The following is a 12,372-nucleotide window of genomic DNA, read 5'->3' as shown; positions in this document are numbered from 1 at the left end:
CCGGCAGCGAGCGGGATGCAGTGCGGGATGCAGCAGGATGCTCGTTCCTGTCGTGGTTTGAGAGGGAGTGAGGTTTTTTGGGATGCTGTGGTCAGATATCTTTTATGAAAAATCCTTTCCTTAGGGTTTTTCCTCCTGAGAAGCTGAAAGGCCTCAGGAACAAAATGTAAACAATGGTTATCTGCTGCTGTGGAATGCAACAGGTGGATCCTTGACTGGTCTCATGTGGTTGTTTCTAATTAATGGCAAATCACAGTCAGCTGGCTTGGACTCTCTGTCCCAGACACAAACCTTTGTTATTCATTCTTTCTTTTTCTGTTCTTAGCTAGCCTTCTGATTAAATCCTTTCTTCTATTCTTTTAGTATAGTTTCAATGTAATATATATAATAAAATAATAAATCAAACCTTCTGAGACATGGAATCAGATCCTCGTCTCTTCCCTCATCCTCAGACCCCTGTGAACACTGTCACAGTACCATCCATGCCATACCATACCTCCCTCCCACTGCTCCAAGTTCCCATTCCCATCTCTGGGTTCATACTGCCCAAAAAATCTGTTTGTGGTGTGTTGTGCCTTCTCCCTGTGCTGCCCTGCTCCACATCTCCTTCATCCCCCTCTTCTTTGCATGCTGGTCTTTACACATCAAACACCTGGCTTTATTTCATTCCAAAAGTCCAAATTATTCCCAGAGGCAGCAGAGTCCTTTTAAAAATAATCATAATAAATAGATCATGAACAGGAACAAATCTGATCAAAGTGTTCCCTTAACTCCTGGTAGAGCTCGCAGCTCTCTCCTTTCTCTGCTCATGTGTCTGGAGAGAAGACAAAGCCATGACAGCTTTGCTGTGGTAACAGGGCCATGTTTGTGGATGGGTAAGTCAGGACTTCTTCCCCAGGCTTGCAAACAGAGACCAGAATTGGGCAATGAACACATAAATAATCAGAGATCTCTGTCACAACTGGGGTACACGAGAGAGCATCCACTTCTCACTCCATAATCTTCACAATGCTCTTCCTCCATTGTTTCTTTCTCTATGAAATCAGTAATTTCTCTCCTGGGATCTCCTCTGTCTCTCGTGTCAGAGCAGGACAGTGAACAACAGAGCCCCCTGGGGGTGCTGAGATCCCCCTGGGGATGTTTAAGATAGATGTGATCGGCTAATTAATCATCTAATCACAGAGCCAAGATACCAGGGTGAAAATTTACAGCAGTCTCCAAGTGCTCGGGGACAAAGCCAAGCCCTCCAAACTGTGAACAGGGTGACCTGGATGACCTAGAAATATTTAATTATCAAGAAAAAGGGTGGAAATTACACCTGGAAATAGTTTCAGAGAAAGAGAGTGTGAGATTTTCCATCTAATTGAGGAGGGCCCTCCCGGAAGGGGGGGCAGAGGGTTCCACCTTGTCACCACATTTTGGATTTGATGCCTGGGGTGGCCACAAGAGCATCCCCAGCACCAGACACCCTCCTAAGGGATATCACCCCATCCTGGAGACCTCACCCCCTGCTCAGAGCTGCTGCTGGAGCTCTGGAAAAGGCTCCTTCAGGCTCAGAGATCTCTCAGGACAGGGACCAGCAGGTACAAGTTGGGGCACACACACAGTTTACCTGCTGCTTTGACCATATTTTTTTTCCCTGCTTAAAATAAATGCCAGGTTTCCTCTTCCAAATCTGCTAAGCTAATGCTACATGGAAAATTGTGAAATATTTGTGTTGCTCGTTGTTCTTAATCCACTTCTAATGAATGTCACGTGTGTGGCAGCCCTGAGCTGAGTGGCCGTGGAACACCGACTGAGGCAACTTGACAGCAAAGCCACTGCAAGAAAGTGACAGCAAAATCCACGATTAAAGAGGGATGGCTCACAACTGCAGGGCTTAAAAATAACACCAGGCAACTTCCTACTGATTTTTTTATTTTTTTGGAGAAAAATCTCCACTGCCAGCAGCACAGCACAGCCTCTGCCAGCACCACATCAGTGGCAGCCTGACACCCCCATGGCCCAGGCAGCCCCCACCAGCCCACAGAAAGATAATATTTGATTCATATTATCTAACCTTCATATATTTTGGCTTGTCTCTATATTTCTCTTCATTTCTTAAGCTGGAGCATCCACTTGAGCACTCAAGCCATGGGAGGTTCCCACCTTCGTGATGCCCCAGCAGCACAAAAAAGCCCTGCAGCTTCTCTGTAAGAGTTTAAATTTAAAAGATCTTTTTAGAATAAATGTGTTAGGGTAAAATATCCCTGAATTTCTGACCAGAACTGGGGTGCAGAGCCTGAGGTCAGAGTCCTGGTGGGGAAGGCTCCACACCACAAAAACCTTCAAGGCAAAGCTGACCACTAATCAATTCATTTCCTATTTGAAGCTACTGACTCAATAAAATCGGAGATTAATTATGCCACAGTTATTAATCCACAGAAAGCTGAATAGCTGGGCTTTTCAGAGGGACAGCAAGCTAATGGGGTATTTTCTGAGGATTTAGAAAGGGAGCAGTTTGTTCTGGATTCATGTGCAGGGTCTGGGCTCATGTGCAGCCTCTCACATGGCACCCACAGGTCCCTTCCCTCACAGAAACTGGGGGATTTTTTTGGTAAAAAAAAGGAGAGAATTTACTGAAACAAGGCTTTTCTGCCAGTAAATCCCTCCCCTTCTCAGCCCTCCCAGCTCTGTCCAAAAATCCCCAAGAAAAGCCCCAAGGGACATCCCTGACCCCATCCCTGTCCCCCAGTGGGAAGGGAGAAACCTTGGAGTGAGCAGAGGGAAGGAAAATGTACAATTACCCAATTGAGCTTCTTCAAATCATTCGTGATCCCAGCCAGCATCTTTAAGACATGATAAAAACCATTCTATTTCTCCCACTGAGATTCCAGGTTATTCAAATCTGATGTGAAAAGCTATTTTTGCTCATCTTTGCTCACAGCTGAAGGGAGCAGCCGAGGCCAATGGAGCAGGAGGATTCCTTATGTTTGTCCTTCATAAATTCACAGAAGCTTCAAATCTGAGCCCTGGTGCTGCTTGGGCACGAGGTATTGATCAGCACCTGGCACTGATGCAGGGTTTTTGTCCCAGCCAAATGTTAAATCCCCTTTATGGAAGTTTGGGAGAGCCTGATGTGCTGCCAGTGGAGCTGGTGATGGACACTGAGGTGGCTCCCATGCCAGCCTGTCCCTGCTAAATTTGTCCCCAAAAAAGTCCCAAAAACAGGAGAGCAGCAAATTCCTACAGGAGGAAGCAAAAAAGAACAATTCCTCTGGCATTGCTGGAGCAGGTCCTGGCAGCACCAAGGCTGGGCAGCTCCATCAAGGGCAGATGTGAGAATGTCCCAGCCCCAACCCAGCAGTGCCACCGATTAGTCCCAATTAGACCCTAATCCCACATGTTTGCAAACAATTTAAATCAATACCTCGGGATTATTGCACACAAAGCCCGGCTGAACGTGGCTGAAAGGGGCTGGCACTGTTTGCTGGGTAATGAACAGCTGAAAGGCTGGCACAACAGAGGGCACAGGGGGAAGGAGGAGGGAAAGCAGCTGAGAACGAGGTGCCAGAGCACGCAGAGCAGGGCATGGTCCAGGAGCAGGGAGAAGCAGCATTAATTAAAGTCTTAAAACTATCTACCCTAATGACTGCACGAACCAAAATTCCATCCTTAAACACAATACTACTCCCAACCCTATTCTCCCTTGCAGGGCTCCCTCCCCTGACAGGACTCCAGCCCAAATGACTTATTATCCAGGAATAGCTGGGGCTATGTCTTGTTTAGTTAGTTCCTGGATAATAAGTCATTTATCTCCCTCCTCTCCCTGTTAAGCCTATTCTTCTACCTTCACACAGCCCCAGAGCCATGGCCAGAGCCACCAGCTGCCCTCCCTCTGCTGCTCTGGGTGTTTTCAGGAGCTGTTTCTCAGCAGGGCTCTGCCAGCCCAGCCAAAAGCACAACCATGGGCTCTTTGGTCAGCCCCAGTGCCTCAGGCACTGCACCCAGCTCTGCAGGAGCCATTCCAGAGCACTGGGTTCCCTTCAGCTGCCAAAATCAAGGAGCTGGGACCCCCTGTGCAAGCCAGGACAATCCCACCAGCAGCCCCCAGCCCCCTCTGAGTCCCCTGGGGTCCCCGTGTCCCCTGCCAGGGGCCCTGCTCAGTGATGCTGAAGCTGTCACAGCGATTTCCCTGCTCATCTCAAACCTCTGTGCTCCCAAACACGCATGGACAGACATTTCAGTGCATAATTGGGGAATCCAGGACCTTTCCCTTTGCAAGGAGCTGCTGTTCCAGGGCTGAGGGGAGGGGGGACAGCAGCAGGCAGCCCCAGTGTGGGGCAGGGTGACAGCACTGGGTCAGGGCACAGAATTCCATGGATTTTGGAGAGGAGGAAGAGCCTGTGACACAAACCAGCCCCAGGGCACAGCTGCCTCCGGGTGCTTTGGCTTTTGGGTTGGGGGAGCAGCTCAGCAGCCTCCAAAGCCAGGGAAATGTTTGAGTTGGGGTTTGTGTGGAGCCTCCTGGGCAGAGGAGATGCCTGAACAGAGTGTCCTTCCCACAGACCCTGGCCAAAGGGCTATGAGCTGCTGTCAGCTCACATTTGCCAGGGAATCCAGAGGCTGGTGCTCCAAAGGAGAGTGCTCCCACTGCCTTTGAGGGAGATGGGGGCTGGCAGAGCCCAGAGACAGCACTCTGGCAGCAGCACGAGCTGCTCTGTACATCCCATGACTTCTCTGAGACACTGGGAAGGACTTTTGGGCAGAGCAATGGATCAGGGTGTAAGCTTTGAAATGCTCCAGCTCAGCCTGTGCTGGGATGGGAGCCCCAGAGATGGTCCAGAATGAGAGCAATGGGTCAGGGTGTAAATTTTGAAATATTCCAGCTCAGCCTGTCCTGATGGGAGCCCCAAAGATGATCCAGGATGAGGGGAAGCACCAGAGCCCCCCGTCCATGCCCCTTTTGCAGCCCATTTTGGGGTGGCTCAGCTCCTCCTGCTCACTCAGCACCAGGCTGTGGTTTGGTTCCTGAGGACTCTGAGAGCAAACTGAGATCACTTGGGCTGCCTGGGAAATCACAGGCAGTAATTAAATCACTCGTGACCCAGTTGGATTAGAGCTGGCATCTGCGGCACGAAAACGTCTTTCATCTGTGACCACCCCGTGTCTAATCAGCACCTCACCATGATTCCACACAGGACAGCAAGGATCTGGGGTTTGTCTTGCAAAATGAAAAGACTGATAAGCGATAATTTGTTTTTAAGTTGGGGACTTTCTGCTCCAGAGCTAATGAATTGTAATGACACTGATTAGCATGTTTGCCAGTGCTGCTCCTCTGCAGCTCTGCTGCATGAGACACAAGTGATCACAGCCTGGACAGGAAGAACAGATCCCAGGAGCCAGAGGGGAGCAGGGACACTCAGTGGTGGCTGGAAGCTGCCTTTGATGTAGTTGTAGGTGTCAGCATGAGGCAGAGATTCCAACCCAGAGGAACAGCCCATCTCTGTTGAACTCAATTACTTCATTTAATCCAAGACTCACCCAGTGCTGACACATCACTGGAGACCCATTCCTGTCTGTGGGCTGTGCCAGGCTGAGCCCAGCTGCCCAAGAAGGGGTGACAGCTCCCAGCACTGCAGGCAGATGCGTTTTCTCAGCACCCAAAGGTGCAGGTCTGACCAGGGAAGGGCTCCTAGAGGAGTGTGATGAGGCAGGGCAGAGCATCCCCAGCACCCCAATGGCCCTGCCAGCCCAGGTCCTGACAGGGATGGTCCCTTTGGCAATTTGGGGGGTCACATATGGCATCAAGTGGCACAGGAGTCACATCAGCCAGCTCCCAGCCACCTCAGGAGGCTGGGAAAGGCTCGCAGTGACAACGCTGGAAGTGACATTTTTAACCAAAGTGCAGGGAAAGGTCAGCTCCGGCGGGAACGGGAGGGACAGGGAGGCACAGGGAGCAGCTGCTGCCTGCAGTTTCTGCACACAAGCAGAACAGAGCCCTGCACACTCAGGATGGCTGTGCCATGCCTGGCAGAGCAGAGATTGTGGGGCTAACAGTGTGGGGTCCCAGAGGTGCCACACTGGCAGAGATCAGGGCACAAAGAGCAGACTGGCATGGCCCAGGATTCTTTGGCTCAGTAGGAAATGCATCCCTGGACAGCCTCCCGTCAGGCCACAAGCAGATTGAGGGGAGAAGCTGGAAGCTGCAGGCTGGAATTTATGAGGCCCATCCCCATTAAAATAGCTGGCAATATTTCCATCTGTCAGCAATGCTGATGGAGAGAGCTGCTCCTTTGCATATCCCAAACAAAACCAGCACCAGCCAGGGCAGGATTTGGCACACACATGACTATTGCCATGCTGGGAATTCATGGCTCCAGCCTGCCCAGTCTCTAGTCAGAGCAGGAGCAGGGAACCATTTAATCTTTTAGGTCCCTTCCATCCCAAGGCATTCTGTGATTTCTGTGCAATTCCCTCGGTTTGCTGCTAATGACAAATCCTCACAGCCAAAGGCTCAGGCAGAGCAGGTCAGCCATGGTGACAGGGTGACATTTCTGGGCACATTTCCCTGCTTTTGTGCATAAAATCTGCAGCAGCCAGCTGGGCCCAGCCAGGTGAGTGCTGGCAGATGGCACAGAGGGCAGGTGAGTCCTTGCCCTTGCACAAACAAGCACATTGTCCTGCCCAGCAGCACAGCACCTGCACGTGGCAGCATCCCTGCACAGCCAACAGGTGAGGGGCCTCAGCACCAACATCTGAGCAGCATTTTGGATCAAACTCAGCACAGACACAGGAGAAGTGCACAGGTCAGGTTGGCACCTGCACAGCAGCATCCAGAACCCCAGCAAGTGGCAGCCTTGGGCACGCATGTCCCTGCTGCACAAACCATCTACAGAGCTCAAGGAGACACCCACAAAGACAGAGCAGCACCAACCACGTGGACAGATCCACACGTGTCCATCCCTCTGCTGTGCAGTTTGGCCTCTTGGGCCCCTAAACCACCTGAGGACTGAAAGCCCTGCAGTTCCAGCAAGTGACAGACACCAAGTGTGGGAACCCAGGACATCCCTCTGGCTGTTCTGGATTGTCCAAACCCCTGCCAGGGGGCTCAGAGACCCTGACACGGAGCCCAAAACACCTGTGGGTTTGATTATGAGCAAATTACCAACCTTCTATGAAGATCAGCAAGCCACAACAGTTTAAGTAGAATATTAGTAAAGTTATCACAGGGTGGAAAAGTAGATTTTAGGGTTTTTGGTATGAGGGTTCAGGAGGCAAGATGGAGGGAACTGGGTGTATCCAGCCTTTTTCCTTCTTCTTCTTGGCCTCCATTTTCTGCTGTGATGGTGACACTTTTGGATTGGTTTAGAGTAGAAGCTCACTGTCTAACATAGGTGATGGGTATTGGGAAGTTATGGTAAATATTGTATACAGTTTTTAGTATAAAGACATAACACAGCCCTGGGGGCAGGCAGAGTGCCTGAACTCTCCTGCTGGACGGACCTCGGCAGGACAGGAGAAAATTTTTTATAGATAAGGAACAATAAACAACCTTGAGACTGAGAAATGAAGAGCCCTGACTCATTCTTCAAACACTGGGGCTGGGAAAAGAGACTTTTAACAATCTCAGGCTCGCAGCGACTCAGAAAGGCCCCGAGAGCCAAGGACCAAAACCAAACACCTCCAAACTTGCCACGAGCCCAACAGAGCAGCTGTGCCAGAGCAAGGGCAGCCTTTGGGCCACCTTGACCTGCTGGGTGGGCTCCTACCTTGGGCTGCTGGCATCTTCCCCTTGTTTAGCTGCTTGAGGCGCTTCTGGTGGGACTTGCCGTTGTAGTGGATCTGCGCCTGGGCAGCTGAGTTGAGCTGGATGTTGCAGACCTCGCACAGAGTGAACGACTGCTGCTTCTTCTCCCTCTTCATGCGCTGCTCAGGCTGGCTGGGGGGGCAGCTGGGCTCCTCCACCAGCTGCACTGCGCCCTCGGGGCTCTGGGATGGGCTCAGGGGGCGCTTCATGCCTGCGGGAGGAAGGACAGACCCACTGTGAGGACAGAGGGACAGAGCGGCTGCCGGCAGCTGGCACCGTGTGGGGCACTGGTCCATACTGGGAGCACGCTGGGGTCATCTCTGGATCATCCTGGGAGGGACTGGATTGACACTGGGGGTGTCTGAGAGTGATTGGGAACACACCCTGCACAACATCCCCCATGCTGGGGGGACTGGGAGCAACTGGGAGCACATGGCATCATGCTGGGACTGACTGGGTTGATCTAGCTGGAGGCAACTGGTTCATACTGGGAGCACACTGGGGTCATCTCTGGATCATACTGGGAGGGACTGGTTTGACACTGGGGGTGTCTGAGAGTGATTGGGAACACACCCTGCACAACATCCCCCATACTGGGGGGACTGGGAGCAACTGGGAGCACATGCCATCATGCTGGGACTGACTGGGTTGATCCAGAGAAGCAACTGGAACCATGCTGGAGGCAATTGGGACCATCCTGGGAGAGACTGGAAGTAACTGGGATTACACTGAGACCATCCTGGGGGTGCTGGCATGTGACAAGGGTCATACTGGAGCTTACTGGGCTCATATTGGTGTTGAAAGGGAGCAACTGGGATCACACTTTGGGCTACTGGGAGCAGCTGAGAGCAACTGGGATCATGCTGCAAGCAAACTGGTGGAACTGGGAATGACTGAAGGTAACTGGGATATACTGGGCCTGACTGACATCATACTGGGAGGGACTGGATTGACACTGGGGGTGTCTGAGAGTGACTGGGGACACACCCTGCACAACATCCCCCGTTCTGGGGGGACTGGGAGCAACTGGCATCATACTGGGACTGACTGGGTTGATCTAGCTGGAGGCAACTGGTCCATACTGGCAGCAGTGTCCAGCCTTTCTCCTTCTTCTTCTTGGCCTCCATCTTCTGCTGTGATGGTGGCACTTTTGGATTGGTTTAGAGTAGAAGCTCACTGTCTGACACAGGTGATAGGTATTGGGAAGTTATGGTAAATATTGTACACGTGGTTTTTAGTATAAAAAGATAAAAGATGGGCAGAGTGCCTCTGGCTGTCTTGCTGAGAGGACCTCAGCAGGTACAATAAACAACCTTGAGAATGACAATAGAAGAGTTCTGACTCCTTCTTCCACCGCTAGACTGGGAAAAGAGATTTTCTAACACATCTGGGGGTCACTCTGAGCAGCTAGAGACCCCAAGAGAGCCCTGGACCCTCACAGCGACACCACAGAGAAGAGCAGCCCATGGATGGCCAGGGGTCAGCTGGGGACAGCCCTCAGCAGCCTTTGCCTTGCTGGGACCCCGGGCTGGGCATGGCTGGGACACCCAGCACAGCCCGGGAGGCGCGAAGGTCACCCGAGCCCTGGGATCCTGTTACCGACCCGGAGCTGGCAGCTGCGGCTCACAAACCCCCGAGGCACGGCAGGGGGCCAAGGCAGGGGCTGGGGAGGCTGGGGGTGCCCAGGCAGCACCCAAGGGTGCCCTGCACGATGGCCCTGGCATCCAGAGCAGGGCTGCACAGAGCCCAGGGCAGCAGTGACCGCACTGGAGGATCTGGCTCAGGCTGTGCAAACCCCGCTGGTGGTGCTGGCTCCACACTCAGCACCCCACAGGCTACCAGGGTTCAGTTCTTGGGCTCTCAGTCGTTATTATCTACAACCCTAAACTCACCCTCCTCAACTTCTGTCTATACACTGTAATAACTGCAAGTGTTTTCCTCACCCTAAATACAATCAAAGTCCTAAAGCTATCGACCCTAATAACTGCATGGACCAAAATGCCATCACTAAATGCAATACTACTCCTGACCCTACTCTCTCTCTCAGGACTCCCTCTCCTGACGGGATTCCTGCCCAAATTACTTATCATTCAAGAATTAAATAAGCAGGACATAGCCCCAGCAGCCACACTTGTCTCCCTCCTTTCCCTGCTAAGCCTGTTCTTTTACCTTTACACTCCCCCTGTACACCACTAACAACATAAAACAATGAGCAGCATCAACAATGACATAAAACATAAACCAGCACCCTAATTGCCACCTTAACCACCATGTCCGTCATCCTCCTTCCTATCTCCCCGATAATCCTTACCATCATTTAAGAAATTTAGGATTACCTAAACCGAAGGCCTTCAAAGCTTTAAACAAGAGTTAAACCCTTTGAACTCAGTTCGGTTCTCTGCAGCCCCGGCCGCAGCCCCGCGGTGGCGCCGCCGCTCCGCGCCCGGTCCCGGAGCCGCCACCGGGGACAGCGGGGACAACGGGGATAACGGGGATAACGGGGATAACGGGGATAACGGGGATAACGGGGACAGGGAACAACGGGGATAACGGGGATAACGGGGACAGAAGGCAGGGACACTGCAGTGCCCACCGGGTGAGCTCCCCTCTCCTCAGCGGGTCCCAGCCCCATCCTGCGCCTTCCTGCAGTGTCGGGGAAGATGAAACAGGAAAGCCTTATAAATATGCTTGTCTGGCAAAAGATTTTGAGAATATAGAAACTATAAGTGAGATTGAAATGAAAGCAAGCTTTGAGATACCTCAGTTACTGAACAACTGGAAAACAATGGCGTGGCCAGCTGAAGGTGAAACAACACCCTGTGCTTGCAGACAGGTCCAAGGGTCAGAGCAGACCCTACTGGCTTGGCAGAAAGGGTCCAAAGAGGAGTTTTTAGGGTTTAAAATGGAACACAGTATGGTAATATAGTGATTCTTATAGGCTGTATGCAGATGCTGTAGGATTTGTATATTGGACTAGATTGGTTAGTGAGAATTAGAATATTCAACACAGAAGAAGATTTATTGTATTGGAACGGGAACTTCGCTCTCTTACCTCATTTGCTCTCTGACCTTTTTACTCCCTTACTCTCTTACCCTCTCATCCTCTCATAACACAGGATGGTAATGTAATGATTCTTATAAGCTGTGTGTAAATGCTATAGGATTTGTATATTGTACTAGATTGTTAGTAAGAATCAGAATATTCAACACAGATGATTTATTGTATTGTAACAAGAACCCTGCTCTCTTGCCCTTTTACTCTCTTACTCTCTCATCCTCTCTCCCCCTCTCTTCTCTTGGGCCTGCTCTGGGCTGTGGCTGCAGCTCCCAGCAGGGCCCTGCCCTTGGCCCTTTGCAATAAACCCCAAATTCCACAACCTGGCTGCAGAGATCTCTCCTCTCCGTCCATCCCGACCGTCCTACTCCCGTCACTCCTTCACTGCAGCCTGGAGGTGGCCGCGGGTGTCCCCATCCATAGCTCAGCCCAAAGGAGCAGGAGATGTTCCTTCCCCCTGGCTGCCAACAGAGCCTTTCCCAGGATAACCATTAGCAGAACAACCGGAAAGCAGATCTGGGAGGCGATCAGCAGCAGGAATGTGAGCCGGGGCCTCGGGGACAGGCAGCCCAGGCAGGTCGCCGGGTGCCCTTGGCATCCTCCCCCTCCCCGGGTATTTTTAATGCAATTACATCCCAGGGCGCAGAGCTAAAATTGGAACATTATGTGGACAAAGTATCCCCAAAGTCTCGCTCGTCTTTAGAACGGGCGCTGCTGTTGCTCTGATTAGGCAGCAGCTCCTGTCCCAGCCCTGGGGCAGCGTTTGAAGGTCTGTCCTAATTGCACACACACTTGTTGTCTCATTCACTTAATTTCTTCTGGGCCTGTTCTGCTTCTCGGGTGTCAGAGCCACAGACGGGTGGCTGGGACAGGTCACAGGGACAGATCATGGCACGTGTGCAGGCTGGCAGTGCCCTGATTGATGCCTGATTTGGGGCACATTTCACCTTTTCAGCAAAGCACTGAGGAATTTTTGGCCAGGGGATGGGGGGGTGTTGCCTTTCACAGGAGGGAAACTGAGGCACGGTGAAGGTTGAGTGACACCCCCAGGGTGGCCCTGAGCTCACAGGGTCAGCACACCCCAGCTCTGAGCTCACAGGGTCACCACATCCCAGCTCCACCCCAGGACTGATGAGGTTTTGTCTCCTCCATGCAGGAGGATCACAAGCAGTGGCAAATTTTGGGGTTTCAGCTTCCCAAGGGTTCTCCTGGAAATTCACCCACCCCAGCCAGATGTGCCCAGGCTGAGCAGCACCAATGGCACCTCCAGGGCCTGGGACACCCTGCACTCCTTGCTGCCCTTCCCTCAGAGCCAGGGCTCACAGGGATGTCCCTTTGGATGCTCGTTTTGCAAGGAGATCCATGCTGGGTCATCCTTCACTCAGCTCCTGAGTGCAAAGCAAAATCCAGAGACCAAAACTTCAGCACGGGCAGCAGTCACTACAATGGCTCCGTCCCACACACTGTGCTGAAGCAGCATCCCACAGCACCCCACAGGATCCCACAGCACCCCAAGGGATCCCACAGC

General features: G+C 52.0%; 1 protein-coding gene across 3 annotated transcripts in view; it reads right to left on the bottom strand.

The window, feature by feature from the left end:
• The window catches only part of ZNF385C (zinc finger protein 385C), a 70,293-nt gene that overhangs the window by 38,614 nt on the left and 19,307 nt on the right, over positions 1 to 12,372 (bottom strand). For 2 of the 3 annotated variants that reach the window (XM_064733948.1, XM_064733949.1), the window contains exon 2: positions 7,752 to 8,000. The exons of the other annotated variant lie outside the window; for it this stretch is intronic. In XM_064733948.1, the coding sequence (XP_064590018.1) occupies positions 7,752 to 8,000 (249 nt within the window). The remainder of the gene's footprint in view (positions 1 to 7,751; positions 8,001 to 12,372) is intronic. 3 annotated transcript variants of the gene reach the window in all.

The sequence above is a fragment of the Zonotrichia leucophrys genome, chromosome 27, assembly GCF_028769735.1.
Source record: "Zonotrichia leucophrys gambelii isolate GWCS_2022_RI chromosome 27, RI_Zleu_2.0, whole genome shotgun sequence".
NCBI lineage: Eukaryota > Metazoa > Chordata > Aves > Passeriformes > Passerellidae > Zonotrichia > Zonotrichia leucophrys.
Note: the sequence above shows the minus strand (reverse complement) of the source record. Positions and strands in the feature narration are given on the sequence as shown.